The sequence below is a fragment of the Chelonus insularis genome, unplaced genomic scaffold, assembly GCF_013357705.1.
Source record: "Chelonus insularis isolate UGA/USDA-ARS -01 unplaced genomic scaffold, ASM1335770v1 contig_23_pilon, whole genome shotgun sequence".
NCBI classification, from domain to species: domain Eukaryota; kingdom Metazoa; phylum Arthropoda; class Insecta; order Hymenoptera; family Braconidae; genus Chelonus; species Chelonus insularis.
The window spans coordinates 246052-266932 of NW_023276443.1; the positions used below are offsets into that span (position 1 = coordinate 246052).

A 20881-nucleotide genomic window follows, 5' to 3' on the forward strand; every position below is an offset into this window, starting at 1 on the left:
ATTTCAGTTAATGTTCTCAAATGCATATTAAAAATGATAACATTTGTAACAATTAACTATCGTTACTCAAAATATAAAATGTTCAATTAAATGAACTTGTGTATAAATTGATATATTGAAATATTACTTTACATACTGGTATTGAATCCTTAAAGAATATTTATCGTAGTACTTGTATAATAAAAAAAAGATGTAGCAAATATTCGAAATAGTTGTTCAAAATATGCAAAAATAGATTTTAAAAAATAGAAATCATCAAATAAATAAATCATCTTCAAAATTAACATATAAAGGGATAAAAAGGTTGATGTATAATAAATAATGAAGGTATTATCGATTAGGCACTTTGAAATATTTTTCACAATTTTTTCAAAACATTAAATTTCAATTATATTTTTTTGTATCATTACTCACTTCATTGTGTTTTACTTCTTGAATTAATTGTTATTAACATGAAATTCATTTTTTTTTCTTTCTTAAAACACTTTAAATTTCTCTTGAATTGCATTTTTATCACTTTCATTTCGGTTCGTTGAAGTTTACGGAATCTTCTGAGCAACGAAATAACAATACTTTCTCAAAGACACCGGTCACTTTTTTTTTGACACAAGTCCATAATAAAATTACAAAAGTTTTATAGAATGGTATAATACTTTTAGCATTAAAACAAATTTTTTTCATTTTCAGCATTCTTTTTCCAACAGATACATTCATGTCATAAGCTCAGTCATATCGTCTACTTCAACTTCATCTGATGATTCAACTCGTACCGCTAGTTTTGTGTATCCAATCGCAGATTCCCGCTTCTTTGATGCAGCCTAGTGAAACAAATTATTTAGTTTGAAAGCAATCTTGAAAGAACATCAATAATTAAATTAAGGAAACCGATCCTTCAGAGATATAGCACAGGAAATTTGTTAAAATTTGTCAAAGTTGTTTTAACCTACAATCTAAATTGATGCAATTTTTAAAGAATATTTAAATTCATTGTTTATGTATGAGCTTTCATAATGATAATGTGATTCCATTACCATTTAAGTATGTACCAAGTTTCAGTAAAAAATCAAGTGACTGTGTGAGTACGTGTATAAATATTAGCTTCGCTAATATTTTAAAAAATTGTTTATTCATAGATTTAAAAAGTTAAACCAATTGAAATGGAAATTTTAAGTATTTTTTTAGAATGTTTTTTACATTTTTAATGACAAATTCTTACCTGAAGTGCTATAAAGATAGCTGCAAATAAAGCGATCGATGCAATACAAATTGCGACGGCCATCATCGTAGCTACTGTTATAGTAACATTTGCCGGATGATCTTTCATATTTACATTAAGACTTTCAAATTGAGTATCGAATGATGAAAATGATAAATTAGTCTTAATGTCAGTTCCAAGTACTCTTCTTTTGCCAGCTGGTGAACTATTTCTACAACTTTCGGTTTCTGGATCACAAACACAACATTCTTCAGTTATAGATTTGGTTTTAGGAGATGAACAGCATGGCACACATTGGTTATTAAGTTTGTCCAAATGTAGTGGTAAAGTACACGCAGAACAGCTGAATTTACCTGGACCTGTACATCGTCGACAACTCTTGTGACAAGTCTTGCATAATTGTGTTAGAGGATCATAATATTGGGCGCCTCGACATTCAATACATAAACCACCATCAAGCATCGAATGAGGTGGACATGATGTACATTTAAGTGGACCTTCACCTTTACATGTTCGGCAATAATGATGGCATTTTTGACAGCCGAAATGAGATTTAAAAAAGCCTTCCGGGCATTCTGGGTGACACTCACCAGCTGCTAATTGCCATCCTTGTGGACATGTTACACATTGATCTCTTCGTGGACCAGAACATGTTTTACAAGATAAATAACATTTAGCACATTGTCCACGGTCACTGTAATATCCTGGTGCACAAGCTGATCTACATTCTCCACTTTGTAATTGTAAACCATCTTGACAAGCAGTACAGTTTAGTCGTGATACACAAGTTTTACAAGTATGAAGACATGGCGAGCATATAGATCGTGAAGATTGAGCAAGTAAATAATAACCATCATCACACTGAGGAACACACTCGTGATTTTGGAGAATTAATGGGCTCGAACACGATATACAGAAATTTTCAGTTGGACCAGCGCATGTTTCACAGGTAGAATGGCATAATTTACAATGACCATTATCATAATATTCCGAAGAATCACATTTGTTACGATTTTCAGGTGCACATTGGCTTTTTTTAGTCAAACTCCAACCGTTAATACAACTAAAACAGCTTCCCGTTGAACAACTTTTACATCCTAAAGGACAAGGTACGCATTCACGACGTTTTTTATCAGCGCTATAACCAGCTGGACACATACTATGACATTCGCCATTTAATGAAAAATATCCGGGTTTACAACTAATACATTGATCTTGAGCAGTACCATTACATGTCTCACAATTAGGATGACATGGTGCACAATTATAATCTTGTGTTTCAAATGTGTAAAGAGGACAAGCAGCGTAACATTGATTCTCATACATTACAAGATGATGCTCACAACTTGTGCAATGGCTTGGTCGATCTTGACAACTTGCACAATTCGCTTCACATGGAACACAAGTACTATTTTCGACATCTACAATTAAATTAAATTATATATTATGTAGATAATTAACTTCTCTTTTATCATAATATTAACATTTTACATACTTTCGTAATATCCTTCAGGACATTGTTGGAGACAAACTGCAAGATCAATGACTCTTAAATGAGCTGGTGCACAAGAGAGACAAGAATCTTGGCCTGCACCAGCACAAGTTTCACAAGATTCATGACAAGGCCAGCATACGCCACCTTGATTTGGAAAACTTCTTGGCGGACATCGGCTCACGCACATGCTATGTAAAAAAATTTAACGTGAAAAAAATGTTTATCATATTGAGAAAAAGAATTATTTGTTTCAATAAAAATTAAGTTGTTTGACAAAATACAACACCCTTGTTATATGTTAATTTTAAATTTAATATTCTGAATGCACGTTCATCTTATTAAGATATGTCAATAATAAATTATTTTTCTCAAAATGATTGGTAAAGAAAGAAAAATTACTTACTTATCAAGTCTATAGTTTTTGCATGAAATACACTCGGTAGGTCCAGTACCGTAACAACCTTGGTCATCACATTGAGGGTCACAATTATGCAATACCTGCTTTGATGGATCAAGGGAACTTTGTAATGATCTAGATATATCACTGGGAATATTGTTATTAGATAAACGATTTGTAAGAATTGATGAAGCAGAACCATCGAGAGACGCCAAAGACTCTTGAATATTTGATGTGGCTCCAGAGTATGAATTAACAAAAGTCTGTAAAAATTAGTTAATTATTTTTCTAAATCTATCAGTTGTTTTGGCAGATGAATAATTACCGGGTTAAATTGCGTTCGTATCCGAATTGGGTTCGAAGCAGTGCCATAGAATATTAGTTGCCATTTTTTTAGGATACCTAAAACATAACAAAAATATGCATAAATAATGTAGAAAATCAAATTATGTAAAGATGGAGTCAGAAAGTTTCTACTGTGACAATGCTATTCGATATTTTAATGATATAATTACTTTCATTTTTTTTTATTACTCGAAGGTTAATTGAATGTACAAACTGTTTAATCAACAAAAGCTATGTGACTTGAATTAAACTATGATTTAGAAACGGACAAAATTATACAGAACTAAATACATTAATGAGTAAGAAAAAAACGTCATAGTAAGAAACTTTAAAATAATTTTATCAGTCATAATCGGACTTCTAGGTAATGGTTATATCATTATGCAATATGCTTATTCTTATAAGCATGTTAGCAGGTTACTTTTGCAGCAGTAATTTGTTCAAGGTTATTAATTTTTCTATGTAGTGAATAGTATCTTGACATCATATGACGTTCAAAGTCTTCATGTTGCATATGAAAAATACTAATGCCATCAACTTTTCCGTTTTTTAGATTTCATATTTACATTTAGATATTAGTAAATACGGGTTGATATTAAAAGAAAATACTTTTGTAACTCTTTTCATACAAATATTAGAATAATGATACGTTTTCGCTGATAAAAATAGATAACTTCGAAAAAAAAAAAAAATATAAAAAAAGTAATCAAATAGTAAAGAATAATGAATAATAGATAATTATAATACTTGTCAGTAATAAAAAGATCAGAAATAGATTTTATCGCCTTAGAGAGGCGATTAGTCAGTTGAGAGTTTTAGATGATGATTCATCTGAGCTGTCGCAAGCTGAGGGGCTTGGCTCGGAATGAGCTTGGTCTTGCCGAGGTAAGTCTCGGGAGTCTTTTAGGAGGGAGATCATAGGCAGCCATTTTTTGTTTCCGGAGATAACGCCTGGCTGTTCTTTTAATTCTTGGATCCCCTTTGCATATATTCCTCCATTTCCGGCTTACTTGAGCGGCATTTAAGAGGGATTTAGGGTCTAGCATTCGGAATATCTTTTGACATATTTCCGGTGGTAAAATCATGACCATGTCATGAGTAGTGGCTCGAGCATCAATTGCATCTAAGAGCTGGGCAAATGACTCCATTTTTTTCCGCTTGCCGGGGTATATGGATAATTCAAAAATTACCGCCATATATATAGTATCCAAAGGGTACTACCTCCGAACCAATCAGGGACGTTTACGCAGTTCCCCTCCCCTCTCTATCCTCAGTGCGAATTCGGAAATGATCGTTGATTGGTTCGGAGATAGTCCACGTGACCTTCCGCAGGAAATCGAAAGAGAAATATGGATCTAGTGCATTTAGAAAAGGTTCTAAACAATTCAGCTATCTTGGTCATTTTCTATCTGTATGCAAATTTGCCAACCATTCTATTATTAGAAACTCTATTATTTATTAAGTTAACAAAATAACATAATGATGCACAGTATACATAATTTCTGATTAATATCAGAATTAAATAATTCAAGAATATGAAAGGCGAACTATACTTTAACTTTGTTCCAATACGAAGTTCTTTCTGTCGACAAATTTATTGTATTGTAAATTGTAAATAAAACAAATTATTGATTCAAGTACTCACCAGCTGTATTCACACGTCTTATTCCGGCGTTTATAATTTGTAATGTCCATCGACCATCTGCTTTTTCACCCCAGAAATGGACACTTAAAAATGGCCAATCATCAAAATTAGCACTAAGAACATCTCTAGGTCTTTCGAAAAGCAATGTTGACACCGTCCCCATAGGCGAAGTAAGTAATAAGCGCAGATTCCCCCGGGGAAAAAATCTTAATGATATCTATAATCAAAACAAACATGCATATTCAAAATGGCTTGATAAATTTAGAGGAAATATTATTTGAATGCAATTGATTTTAGGGCGAAGAGTTATCTGAAGTAAAGTTGAATTTATGTTGCTATCAACTTCAACTTCAAGCAATTCACTTCAATATTTCGACCTAGTTCTCAAGATGCCACAATATAAATTAGGTAGATTTCGAAAGTAAGTGTCTCACGCGAGTGCTTAAGGAAGTTCTATGCATATTCAGAAACAAAAATTTATTTTTATGCTTTTAGATTTTAATTCTATTTATATTGTTTTTCCACGAAAATGGGTAAAAACACTTCTACTATTCTATTATAATTATCATAATAAATGTTTCTGAAGAGAAAAATAATTGTTTAAATATGTTAAATAATTCTTATTTATTTATTTTAAATCAAACTTTTGTCGATACGGTACCTACTACAGATAAAAAGCTGTGTGCATAGAAATAATTTTTTCACGTACACTATGACAAATGCATCGTGGCAACATCGCATTATTTAACCCTCTCTAACCTATAAATACATATATAAGAATTTGACAGTTGTTTCATCATGGAAAAAACAAGATATAAGGGTAAATTTATAAAAAAGAAAACTCTAGAAAGAAATTTGAAAGCAGTAGAGATTCTCAATAAAGGGAAACTAAAAAAACAAATTAGAAATTTAACTTATTCCAATAGAGAAGCCGAACATCCAAAAGTAATCTCAAGTAGCATGAAACATGGTTTGTGTGAAGGCATACGTTTTATAGATTTACAAGTTTTAAGTGAAAATTTACAATGTGAAAAATGTGGTCAATTGTTGCATTTAAAAAATGCAACTGAAGAAAAATTAGTTGGTCAACGAGTGAATTTGTTAGTGACATGCACTGAATGTCAAGCTGTCAAAGAAGTATACACGACTAAATCACACCTGTCAAGTGATAAAAAAACAATGAAAAGTGATGTTAATACAAGATTAATTCTTGGTAAATACAGTTGAAAATAATGATCATTTATTCGTAATTAATTATAAGTTCTAATTTTATGATTAAGGTAAAATTAACATTACAGGTGCCATACACAGTGGGATTGGGTGTACTGCTTTAAATAAAATGTTAGCTTGTATGAATTGTCCAATAATTTATCCAGCATTATATAAAAAATTTGAGCGAGAAGTTGGATTGGCTATTGAAAAAACTGCCAAAAATAGTTGTAAAGAAGCTGCAGAAGAGGAAAGACGTCTTGTGGTTGAAAATATTACAAAATTATGTGAAGAACTGTAAGCTAATTTTTTATGAATTTTGATTCTTTAAAATCATAGTAAACGAATGGATTATTGTATAGATAGTTGAAAACTATAGTTACTTATGATTTTATGTCTATTTTTTTACCAATCAGTTTATAGTTTTTTATATATAGTAAATGTTTTAATTATGAATATAACTCTTTTTTGGAGTAAATACGTAATGAAATCAATTTTTAATTTGAAGAAATTCAAATGATGTAATGTAATCAATGTACCATAAAAATTCAATTTTTTTTGTAGCTTCCATGAAGTTTTTTCAGGAAATATATTCGTTTATTTCGATAAATTTTAATGTAATTTTTTGATTTTCTTTTATTGTAATAGCCCCGATGAAGTGGTGAAGGAGGTTTACCCCCAGTTATATAAATTAGATCGTGATCCCAGCATGTCAAGTGAAGATCATACTGAAGAATTTGATGTGGCAGTAGACAACATCGTAAACATCATAGTTTCCTACGACATGGCTTGGTCCAAAAGAGGTGCAGGAAATAGCTATGATAGCTTCAACGGTTATGGAGCAATAATTGGATTTTTATCCAAAAAAATAATCGATTATGGAACACGAAACAGAAAATGCCGCCAGTGTGGAAAAAATGCTGACAAAAAACATGACTGTCGCAAAAACTTTCAAGGATCTGCCAAAGCCATGGAGGCTGATCTTGGTTCTGCTCTTGTTAATGATAGCTCGATTTTAAAAGAAGCAAACGTGAATGTTCGAGTCTTAATTGGAGATGAAGATAGTGCAACAATATCTTCAGTACGTAAGAATAGTGCACATAGTATTGTGAAGTTTGCTGACTATAATCATCTTCGTAAACACTTTGTTAGTGATTTGTATTCGTTAAAAAACAAGTATAGAGAAATGGCACATAAGAGCGTAATTCCGCATTTGAAGAAGTGCTTTGGATATGCTGTAGCTCAGAATAAAGGGCAAACAGCAAAATTAGCATCTACACTTCGATCTATTCCAGATCATGTTTATGGGCGACACGAAAATTGTGATTCTTGGTGTCATCGAGATTCTGCTGATTCTAATAACAATACCGAATCACAAACTATTTTACTTCACAATCCAGAGCTCTTCAAAGAGTTGTCAACAATTTTTCAAAAGTATGCAAATAATGCATCGAAGTTTTCAACTGGAGCATCCAGTCAGAGTAACGAAAGCTTTCACAATATGGTTGCACATAAGAATCCAAAAAAAGATTGTCATTCACTTAGTGAGGCTAGCGATTTTAGAATAGCTAGTGCTGTATGTACAAAGAATGAAGGTAATTTGTATTTATCTAAAGTAGAAAAGCAGTTGAATATGAGTCCAGGAAAGAGAACCGCATCTTTTTCAAGTCAACTAGATGAAAAAAGACTTAAACGTGCAAAAACAGCTTCTTTACCAAAAACGAAATTGAGAAGGGTACATTTGCGACAACAAAGAGTAGATTTGAGGAAAAAAAACGAGAAGTCAGAAGGTACTATGTACGAATCTAATTGTGGTCTCGAATTATCAAATGATTTATCTGCTGAAAATAATATTAATGAAGAAGATGAAAGATCACCTTGTCTTTTGAAAACAGTAAATGAGTACAACATCATTTACTTTGATCTAGAAACTTCAGGATTTGGCAGATCAGCGGATATTTTACAAATCGCAGCTGTTGGTCAAGAATCGGTATTTTCTACTTATGTAAATCCATCACAACCTGTCACAGTCTCTGCATCAGCAGTTACTGGGTTAGAAAATATTCATGGTGAATTATTTTTACATGGTAAAAAAGTATCTTCTATACCGATACACCAAGCTTTGTTAGAATTTAAAAATTATTTAGCTTCATTGTCAACACCTATTCTTCTTGTAGCCCATAAAGTTACATTTGATTCGCATTTTTTAGTTCGAGCAATTCAAAAACATTCACTAATATCTGAATTTGAAAGTGTGATTATTGGATTTTCAGATTCTTTAAATATCTTCAAAACAAAGTATCCTGATCGAAAAGGACCAGGAGTATTTAAGTTATCTGCATTAGCAAATGATTTTCTACCTGAAAATTCTAACGAGAATTTTCACGATGCAGTGTATGACGCGAATGTATTACAGCAATTAAGCTCATTACTAATTTCTAAAACTGAGTTTTTCGATACAGCGGTATCATTTAGAGCTACTTTACAATCTATTATGAGATTACAAAATGAAAACTGTTTAAAAAAAACTTTACAACCTCTTCAAAATATTATTTCGTCTGGTATGATTAAAAAAATCTCACAAGCTGGGATAGATTACAATAAATTAAAAAAAATATACCTACAGGATGGAGAAAATGCTATCATAGACCTGTTATCTAAAAAAAATAGAGATGGGACAACTTTGGTTACTAAGAATAAAAAAATTTTAAGAAAAATAATTGAATTTTTCAAAAAAAATAATTAGTCATTTTTGTTTTGCGCTCAAATTGTCATTTTCTTACTATTATTGAATATTTATTAAAATTCACAAAAGGAAAGTATAAATCTATATAATATTTAATTATTGAATTTGAAAACGATTGTTATTATTACATTTTTTAACTTTTATTATATTATATATTATTATAACTTAAAATTCATTAATGTGATAGAAAATCCAAAGCAAAATATATATGTTTTCTAAAAACAATTTAACTTATTTCTGTTTTTCTTATATATTATCTATTAATAATGTTTAAAATGCTAAGAATTAAAAGACCAAGTTGAGCCAATTTTAATTTTATCTTGTTTATGAATAAAATGAAATTTTTAAAAATCCTTTTTTCGAATAATTTTATTTATTTATTATTTTTCTTTAAAAAACGATAACAATACAGAGTTGATAAGACAAAGATTTGAAAATTCGGCGGTAAAAATCATATTGAGTGACGTAAGCAACGTTGCCAGTTTTATTTTGCTAATGTAAGTCATCGCGTGTCCCCTCACGATACTATGAGATTTTTCAACTTTCAATTGAAGTTTTCTTTATAACTACGTGGTAAATAATGATAGAACAATTACATCGGGTTCTAAAAGAATTGATTAGGCCACTACTATTTTTAGAAATATTTTTGTCGACTTGTTTCCGATGAAAAAAATAAAAACATCCATTCCAAGGCATGTAAAAATGGCTGTCCCTACAAGATTCGTGTAAAAATAATTTATTTGAAAAATAACTTTTTCATAAACTATGTGGTTAATTCGATTGATCTTTTGCAAATTATTCTGGAATATATTACTGCATGGATATTCAAAATTGTAAAAAAATTGGTCGAAAAAAATATTTGCATAGAACTACCTTAAAGAATTTTTCTTTCACTTTCGCTAGATTAATGAATCAATTGTTTTTGTAAAATATCCCTTATTTGTTTTTTGATTTTTGTTCTAATTTTATTTAACAGTAAATTTTTCTTATTAAGGCGCCTCAAGCGGAAAATATAGATATATCAAAGTATATGGATTTTTGCGCACTAATTTTAGGCAAATAAATAGATTAAATAATAAGCAAAGCATAGGTAGAAGAATAAGCAAAATATCCGAAATTAAAAATCTACAGTGATTTGACAGTTTTTGCTCGGTCATATGTAAACGAGCAAGAGAGTTAGAAATATGAAAAGCAATCTGTCAAATCGCTATAGACTTTCAATTTCGGATATTTTGCTTATTCTTCTACCAATCGTCCTTATCTCGGTTCATTTCATAGATCGTTGTTGCGCGAATCTTTTCCTGTAGGTATTTTCTTATATTATTAGAAAATTCAATTCTGTCATAGCATCTCATGTAAGTCTACCAATCACTGTTTTAGCACGAACAGTTAATACAGAGCTCAGACATTCTGCATAAAAGTATCATCTGTTCTTCTTATATATCTTGAATCAGCTATTAAATTTAAGTTATCAAACATTGATATTTTATATTTATTATAATTATATCTATCTTTTTCTTTTATCATAGACACCTATAGTTTTTTTTTGACATATTGCAACTATTATGTAAATAATCATTTATTTTAAGTAATGTTTATAAAATATTTTTGAGAAGCGGACCAACTACGTTTACTTTAGATCAACGTGAATTAAAGAATAATTTATCAATGCACTAGGCTTTAATCAGAATCCGTAATTATCTCGATAGAGAATTTTTATAAGATGGTTCAGTAACTATTTTTATATCTAGATATCTTTTTTTATTAATGAGTTCACTTTTTTTGTAATTACAAGCTGAGAAGTTATACTTTCTATGAGCAATCCTAATTAATTGTTATGATGATTTGATGCATAAATTCTATCATTATAAACGAGGTAAAATTTTTTTTTTAACTTTATCAAATATTATTAAAAAGAAGCATTACATGGAATCCACAAAAATTTCGAATATAATTTAGAGAAATTAAAATAAACATTGTATAATTACCTTACATTGAACGTGCTCCAAAAAACGAACTTCATTAATTGTCCCGGCACAACCACTGACATCCATATAAACACTGAGAGTATAACCTAAAGTAGGATCTATGGGCCTATCTTCGTTTATTTCTTGTGATTTACATATATGCTGTGGTGGAACGTTGATCCACTGTTCAGCCAATTCAACCATAGCACCAGCATCCATTAACCCATAACCGAATTTATGAGAAACTTTTCTTTTCACTCCATTCAAAATCCATCCCGGCTCTTTTTCGAGTGGTTCTGATCTGGAGGTTAAAACAACTAAATATTGCATATCTCTCCACGTCAAACTAGGATTTGCTTCAAGAGCTAATGCTGCAATACCAGCAGCCAGAGGAGCAGAAGCAGAAGTTCCAGTATGTTCAACAGTGCATATATGATCTGGTCGAAGTTTTCCGTCCATGTCGACCGTAGCGACACTTTTATCATTTCCAGGAGTTCCGGACGAATATGTAGATGCTAACGTTGAACTACATTCTTCTAGATACCAAGGTTTGTATCCTCCTTGAGTAGCACTAGATATAGATAAAGTAAAGATACTATTGGTGTATCCATCACAGTTACAGGAATCAGTGTGACGACCACCATTACCCGACGCCCAAACAAAAATGGATCCTTTGCCTTTACGACCCTGAAAAAAACGAAATCAAAAACATATGGATGTAATGTCAAAAAAGAATAATGATTGAGAGAGGAGATGAATGAACCTTAGAATAGGACATAAAAAAATATTTCATGGCCAAACATTGCTGAAAAGTGGCAGCAGCAATATTTCGGAATAAATGTAAAAGTTAAATCATTCAAACAAATCCGAAAGATAAGTAGTAAAAGTTAATTATAATACTTGTCAGTAATAAAAAGATCAGAAATAGATTTTATCGCCTTAGAGAGGCGATTAGTCAGTTGAGAGTTTTAGATGATGATTCATCTGAGCTGTCGCAAGCTGAGGGGCTTGGCTCGGAATGAGCTTGGTCTTGCCGAGGTAAGTCTCGGGAGTCTTTTAGGAGGGAGATCATAGGCAGCCATTTTTTGTTTCCGGAGATAACGCCTGGCTGTTCTTTTAATTCTTGGATCCCCTTTGCATATATTCCTCCATTTCCGGCTTACTTGAGCGGCATTTAAGAGGGATTTAGGGTCTAGCATTCGGAATATCTTTTGACATATTTCCGGTGGTAAAATCATGACCATGTCATGAGTAGTGGCTCGAGCATCAATTGCATCTAAGAGCTGGGCAAATGACTCCATTTTTTTCCGCTTGCCGGGGTATATGGATAATTCAAAAATTACCGCCATATATATAGTATCCAAAGGGTACTACCTCCGAACCAATCAGGGACGTTTACGCAGTTCCCCTCCCCTCTCTATCCTCAGTGCGAATTCGGAAATGATCGTTGATTGGTTCGGAGATAGTCCACGTGACCTTCCGCAGGAAATCGAAAGAGAAATATGGATCTAGTGCATTTAGAAAAGGTTCTAAACAATTCAGCTATCTTGGTCATTTTCTATCTGTATGCAAATTTGCCAACCATTCTATTATTAGAAACTCTATTATTTATTAAGTTAACAAAATAACATAATGATGCACAGTATACATAATTTCTGATTAATATCAGAATTAAATAATTCAAGAATATGAAAGGCGAACTATACTTTAACTTTGTTCCAATACGAAGTTCTTTCTGTCGAATACATGCTAGTCACACGATATCCCTGATCCTCTCTTTTCCTCAGAATTTACATGTTTTATCTTGCCCATTCTCTTCTACCCTGAGATCAATTCAAACGTGATTATTGTTTTAACAGCGCTTTCTGATTCGTTCAGTTCTAGTACTCATGATCTCATTTAGAAAGTGCAGGTAATTAACATAAGCAAAAGTTGTTAATAAATTTGGCATTATATCCTGTTTCATTCTGAGCTAACCAGAAGCTTTTGCGTATTTCTACTTTTTTGCATAATAATTTGTAAAGAAGCAGTCGAAAATTTAATCTGTTTAGCGATTGACGGCAAATTTCTTGTAGTTTTAACATTAGAAAGACTTATATGCAACTCCTTACTTTTGTAGCGTTATAAACGAATAATGAAGTATGCGCTTTATGCTGGAAATGAATATTGTGAATAATAACAACTCACGGAAATGTATACATACACTTGTTACTCCATATATAAACGCTCGCCGAGCTAGAGGTCCAGGTCCATCAACTGTTTTACCATCATCCTCAGGTCCCCATGACGCCGAGTAGATGTCAATGTGGTCAGGGTTCAAGCCTAGAGCTCGGGCTTCTACTGCATCATTCACTGGGCCATCTAACATTCTTACACCTGAAAGTCATTATATATAGAATTATCATATTAATATCCTGAATTTATTGATATAATATTTATATAAAATAATATTGTAAAGCAATTATTTATACGAAATGTTCTTAAAACAAGAAAAAATATATTTTTTATATAAATTTTACTTATTGTGTGATTTTATATTATAAAAAGTTGAGTTAATTTTGTCCTGTTTATATAAATACGTGACTTTATTTTAGCATCTTGTCGGAATATGTTTGCTACTTAGTTTAAAATTGATAATTTCGTGTTTTCTAAAATCCTCACGTAGTATAAAAAAAAATAATTATTTTTTGTTTCAAATAACCAAATTGCAGAAAACAACTTCTTTTTTTTATCTTATCTTAAAAAATATTTTTATTCTTTGCCTACACAAAAACCAGTTTTATTCTCGACTCAGAAGTTTATGAAATGACATATCTCATCTTGCATAAAGCTCTAGTGATAAATTATGAACTCTAATAAGATCGAAGAGAAGCTGACTACACAAAGATGACTTAGTCATGAGAGATAATTATTGTTTTATTTTCCTTCTAGAGTAGTAGTAGTAGTAAATATTAATTTATCATCTAATTTTGTTAATGATAAATAGTGAATTATTCACGAATAACTAAACATAGAAATTCAATAAAAAATACATACGCGGGAATTAATTTTTCCTACTAATTGTAGTATTCAACATGTAAAACTAGAGTTTCAAATAATCGACGATTTCTGAAGGACAATGAAGCAGTTATTTACTGCTTTTAATTCACAATTTACTATAATTTGCCCTTTTTATTTGGAAATTAGGTGTTGTAGAGTTGATCGTGAGATATCAATATTTACTGATCAAAATCAATGTAATAAGTAAAGATTTTCTCTCTCTCTTTCTGCGTGCGTGATAAAGAATTTGTTCATATGCCAACCCAGACAAGAGTAGAAGAAGATAGATGATAAGTATAGATATAGTTACCTCCAATGTTTGCATTATAGGCAATTCCTACTCCACAGTACTGATTAAAAGCAACGGCAGCCACTTCACCAGCGCATCGCGTACCATGTTTGTTATCTCCATTATCACGAGGCATTGGATCATCATCATTATCATTAATATCAGTACTTGCATCGTGATCATAATTCAATGCTAAATCTGGATGATTCGTTTGAATTCCGTCATCCAATATGGATACGACAACACCTTTTCCCGTATAATTTTTTTGCCAGGCTGGACCGACGTTCATATCAAAACCGTCTTTGGCTCCACCATTCTTCAGGATCATTGAGAAAAAAATTCCATGTTATACATCATAATGTGTAATAAATTAAAAAATAAAAGGAATATATATGCTTACCAAATACCATTGTTCTCTAAACAGTGGATCAGTAAAGACATTTTCATGCAACACCCCTCGATTACGTTGATGATGAAAAGCTTGACGAAATCTCGCTGGTGAATAGTCATCCAAAAAACTAGGAAAACTACCAAAATTGAACGGTGAAATATTGTAATCCCGTTTTTTGCGTCGTTTTTCATGTTGTTGTTGAAACCAAAGTATCTAAAATATTAAATTAATCTAGTAAGCTATAAATTAAACACAAATTCGATTTCTAGAAACTGTGATAATTGGAAAAGCTTTTCTCACTAATAGGTAGATATAAAAGATAAATATTAGTTTAAAACTACACAACCATAAAATTTTATGTCTATGTGAGGGTATATCGTGTGATTTTATTAAAGTTTTGCTTAGTTATTAAATATATTAAAAAATTTTGCTTTCGCCCTCTTACTTGTGGATCGTCTTTTAAAAGCTTATGATGGTGCTCACTGGTGTCTAATGATCGTTTACGCACATGATTGTGTGTAAAAAGATAGTAGTTTTTTAGAGAGCCAATCTGAAAAAGTATTAAATAACTGATTATGATGGTTGAAAAAATTTTTTTCTTTGTGTGTACATTTCTAATTCACACTTGAAAGTTGAATTTTAAAAAAATTTTCAAAATTAATATACTGAATGAGGACAAGGGTTGAAAAAAAAATTTGATAGCTAAACAAAAAAAATATTTTTTTTAATAAAACTGATATTTTTTTTCGAAAATGTATTATCACAAGAACTGTATGAGAATTGACTTGCTAGATTTAAAAAAAATAAACTACAAAGTAAAATAAATAAAATTTATCTACAAAAATAATTAAAGAAACATTGAAAATGTAACATTCAATCAAAATGTTTAATGTAATGAAAAACATTATTTTAAGAATTAAAATATAAATTAAAGCAAACCATATAGTTGAAAAAAATCATTTAAAAATAACTCAAGGAAAACAAATTTATTGCTGATAATTAAAACCTTTTTTAACATTGTTTTAATATACAAGAATATAAAGAGCTAAACGTTTGTAACATATTTTTCATTAAAATTATGTTGTTTAGTTTTATTAATCATAATAACATATCACACATCAACGGAAAGAAACTGAACATATCATCATTAGTCTAAGAAAACTTTAAATTGAGATTAAGGACATATACATCAATTAAGATAGACCATACCCTTCCTTTATAATGTATAGAATATTTCATCACATTTATCTCAAAAATTTGATCTCTTATTCTATGAAGAAATTAGGTATGATATTTTTATTGTAAATGAAAGAATTCATCGTGCATATGTGGGAAACAAGTCGATGCTTCTAAATAAAATTAAAAAAGTGTTACTTCCTGATGATTAACTTTTTGGCAGAAATGTGACAAAAAAACTAATCATAAGAAATTGTTATGAAGCAGATATATTTATAATGATAATACTAGAACTTACCTGACCAATATTATTGAATCCATGCTTGGAAGCTATTGCAGCTGCCACAGCTGGCCCATCCGGAATATGCACAGCAAAATGATTAGTATAGATAGGACGGCGTCGGATATTTGGTTCTATTAACTCATCAATGTTTAAACTACAATAGGCGTTATTTGCAATAAAGAGCAAAAGAAGCCCAAAGAGTATTATTCGACGACACATTATCTAATTTTTTATTTTTAACGTAAATTCGAATTATTCACTTAGCAAATTATTTATGTGATTATATTTTTGATATTAATCTTTTTTATATGAATAAGAAGTTAATTTTCCACGTGCAATAGTTATGAATTATTTCTTTAAAATATTTATTTAATTTATACAATTTTACGTCATATTGTAGCTTTATATAAAATGACTCAGCGGCAGTATTTAATTTATATGTTTTGATCAATGTTTTTCTATTAAATTTTATCCCAGCTAATAGTTTGATCTGTAACAGAAAATATTTATATATCAATATTTAATTTCGAGACATTAAAAAATAACATTTAATCATAATTACATTTATTACATCAAACAAACATTGAACTTCTTCATCATTTTTTTTTTAAATTTATCATTAATTCTTATTTTTAGAAATGATTTCTTTATAAACTGATTCTTCAAGTTAACAACATTCCTGTAGCAATAAAAAATTTGTCCTCTTTCTTTATATTGTAAAATTTGTAAATAATTATAAGCATTAGAAAAATTGGGCTAGATAAAAAACCTAATAGTAAATGATTGTTTTACAGATAAAAAGATTTCTTAAATTAAGAAAAAAAAAAGGTTCTTATCTAATGTAAAATTATTATGAAATTCATATTTTTTATATAAAGAATTAATTATAAAATCATATTTTACAAAAATCTCAATCTAACCTTGAAACCGTTTTATAAAAGAAACGAATCGAAAAAATCTACAAGAAGTAAAAAGTTGACTGAATCTATTCCCAACTATCTTTGTAAACCCAACGACAGAATATTTTGGTTAATTTTAGATACCATAATGATGAAAAACAATTTTTTTAATTAACTAACTTGTTATTGACAGATTATTCCCAAAAATATTCTCTTGTTTGAAGTAAACAAATTATCTCAAACAAAAATTTATTCTTTGTTATTTATTTGAAAAAGTTACAATCGATAAATCAGTAATAAATTAAAATTGTTTTCAATTTTAAATGATCAATAAATGTATTTTTTAATATTATAGTATTTGAATATAATCTATTCTAAGATTTGACATGTTTTATTCTTTCCTTTTATCTTCTCAATAACTGAAAACTCAATTTTAAAATATTCACAGGTGTTGGATCATATTTTAAAAGTATAGCTGCATTGTAAGTAACAAAGAATATTCTCATACCTGGGCTGTTTTCAACACTTACAACTTTACATTGAGAAATAAAAAATTACTAACATCAATGGAAATATTTTATTAAATATTTATTATTAATTATTTAATATTAATTATTTAATTGATTCAAAATAACTTATCAATTGAATTCATCATTCAAATATTAAACAATAAATAATTTTATGCAAATAAAAATGAAGGAAAGTGTATTTTAAGAAGCCATTCATCCTTTGATTAAATCAACGACTCATTCATTTTATTCACTAAAATATTCTGTTCATTAACGTAACGTTTTATTCTAATGTAAATTTCTTTTAAAAAAGTACTCACTTTTAATTTTGATTTACCATAAAATTTTCTATTCTCGTACTTTAACATCTAGTGCATATGAAGCGACTAATTGAAAATCATATCCATGATATCCAAGTGATATCAATACAGGGTCATTTTTATAACTAGGTAACGAACGTAGTGAAAGTATAACTAGTTGGAATAAAATTAATTTCAATGGGATATTCCTAGACATAAAATAGTATTGTGCTGTCTTTTAAGTTACTCTCAATAACTTTTCAGAAAGTAACATACGAACATTTTATATTACTTTTATTTTTTTCTTTGTCTCTTTCAAGTCATGATTTTACAAGAGGGTACTTAGAAACAGGAAATTGTGGCCTTTTGCATAGCAAAATTAACCGCAATTTACATTATATATTATTCACAATATTATCAGAAATTTTTTTAAAGAAACAGAAATATTCTTCAAGAATTAATGTTGAAAAAATTGAAATAACTAATCTTTTAATTTAATATTGTAACCATTGCAGAAAGAAACTGGAAGAGTTGTTTAACAATGATATTAGAATGATTATGGAAAATTGTAAATTCAACTCGTAAAGATAACAAATTAAAATGTATATATTCAAGCATTAGTACGGATAAGTAGAGTACATTCGCTGTTTAAAATTGCAAAAATTCCCTTTTACATACCAATACTTGTAATCTCATTATGATAAATGAATAATCAATTTTTACTATTTGTTTGAATCACATAAAAGAATAAATGAGATTGATTAAAATGAATATTGAAAACTAATTATCATTCAATACATCATGTAGACTGCTGGTAAACATATTATTTCTGCTAAACTATATCAACACAGCTATACTACCGTCAAAAAAGAAAAAAAAATTAAGGAAAGCTAGAAAGTATTCTGAATATCATTAAAATAGCAATACTAAAACTATCAAATACAATGTTTAGTTGAAAATAAATAATTTTTTCAGAGTGAACAATGTTAATATAATTAATTATTAATACATTAATTGAAAATGATTAAATTTTTAATCATACACAACAATACATATAAATAATCATTATCCATATGCTTTATCAAGAAAATAAATAAATTAAAATATGCAAAAAAAAATAAAATAATTTATTGATTAAAAATAATTTATCATTATATTTAGTTGTTATTTACTCTTTTTTTCTAGTTTTGGTGAAATATTTTTCTAATTATCTACAACCTTTTAAGGTTTTCAAGAAGGTGAAAGTTGCTAAATTGTCACAATTGTAGTTACAACCAGCTGATCTCTTATAATATAAAGAGAAATCCAAAGATTTATTGAATTATTATGTGTAACCAAGTTCTTATTTAATGATTATTTACTATTATTTAAAAAATGACATACATTATAAGATTAAATCAGAACAACATTATTCAATAAAAAAGATCATTCCATTGTAGTGATACAACAATTCTATAAAAAAAAGAATTTATTCTGTTAAAATTTTGCAATCAATTATATAAACATGTACTAATGTGTTTCAGTTTTTGTCTACAATCTCTTAATTGACATTCTATAAAAACATTAACTCACCTGATGTAACGATAACATTATTATTTTAATAAACTAAAAGTGATTTATCTGACTGCACAAATTTCTGAATTTGTTTTATGTTCATGTTTTTTTTTCAATAGTTGACACTTGTTATTTCAACATAATTCAATTCTCTATAGTAAATGATAAGAAGAACAATGAATGAATTTTTAGTTGTAAGAAACACTTAATTTTACTACCATTATTTTATCCAACTACTTGAACACTCAATATGACATATGATAAATTTTGAGAGGAATAAAATCACTACACAATTAATAAATTTTTGAAAATAAAAGAAAGCAGAAATGCGACAGTAAACGGAGAAAAAGGACTGTACTAACCAGTCAGACTTCTTTTTCAACGTTCACTAAGTAATAAATAAATTTCTTCACTCCAATCCCCTCTGCTGAACTTTGTTTTACCATTCTACCATGGATTTTCTTCATGTTTTTAAGTTATCGCACTTCATTTCCTTTTGCACTTTCCACCTCCATCACACACAATATTTCATCAACGTTCACTTTGGATTTGTTTCCTCATTTACTGTATATATATGTGATATTCCAATACTAACTGCATTCTTTTAGTACTATTGAGGGTGTTAATAATTATACTACAAAATGTACCTTAATAACCCCTTAAAAGTACTAATATATGCACATGAAAAATTTAATACTCCAACAAAAGATTAAAATACATCTATGTATGTCATTTGATACTTATGACTTCCTTCAACAATCACAGTTTGTCAGATATGAAACCAAATAAAGTAAAATTTTTGCAATCAAGTATTCGTCTCAAAAATGGCGGCCATCTATCTATGTATATGTGCAATGCTTCCTTCTCGTTCACTAATTGTCTTTTTCCCCTCTTTCTCTCTCTCTCTCTCTCTCTCTCTTAAAAGTACATTGAAAACTAAAAATGGCGCTTTATAAAAATTTCATTGTTAACTAATTTGCATGTTAACCTTTAAAACTTTTATTCATTTTGTATGAGAATACTTTAGAATTAAATGAAGATTTTTTAATTTCATGGAAATTCGATCCATGCTTGACAGATTAATTTACACTGATATCAAGTGAATAATCTAATCACGTTTCAAAAGAACGACACTGTGATTGATATCTATATGTATACCAAACTACATGTCGATAAATTATTGCAACATCTATATAGCCAAATTGGCCAAAAAGGTGATGTTCATATTTCATAAAAATAGTGGTGGGGACATATAGTTCACATGACATTTATAACAATAGGGATGGCATATTTTTGGTTTTTTTGACTATAGCTGGTCAACCTGATATTTGCAACTGCAAAATATTTTTCGCTTGGAGTAAAATTTGCTTTCACAATGTTTATCCCTAGTTTTGATTGGCAATCCTGGCCAATCGAATGATG

The 20881-nt window shown here is 29.5% G+C and overlaps 2 protein-coding genes across 2 annotated transcripts; one reads left to right on the forward strand and one right to left on the reverse strand.

Moving 5' to 3' along the window:
• Positions 1-330: 330 nt before the first annotated feature.
• Positions 331-20614, reverse strand: Fur2 (furin-like protease 2). The gene is made up of 13 exons (XM_035079321.1): positions 19822-20614; positions 16214-16688; positions 15185-15289; positions 14749-14952; positions 14370-14664; positions 13224-13396; positions 11042-11707; positions 5099-5315; positions 3434-3510; positions 3115-3371; positions 2712-2899; positions 1217-2637; positions 331-818 (listed from the first exon to the last, which is right to left on the reverse strand). Exons 2-13 carry the CDS (start codon positions 16415-16417, stop codon positions 711-713), a joined length of 3915 nt encoding a protein of 1304 aa, XP_034935212.1. The 5' UTR covers positions 16418-16688; positions 19822-20614; the 3' UTR covers positions 331-710.
• On the forward strand, positions 5841-9117 carry LOC118064613 (uncharacterized). Its single transcript, XM_035079322.1, has 3 exons — positions 5841-6311; positions 6397-6604; positions 6956-9117. The coding sequence occupies exons 1-3, from the start codon at positions 5897-5899 to the stop codon at positions 9051-9053; spliced, it is 2721 nt and encodes a 906-aa protein (XP_034935213.1). The 5' UTR covers positions 5841-5896; the 3' UTR covers positions 9054-9117.
• Positions 20615-20881: the final 267 nt, after the last annotated feature.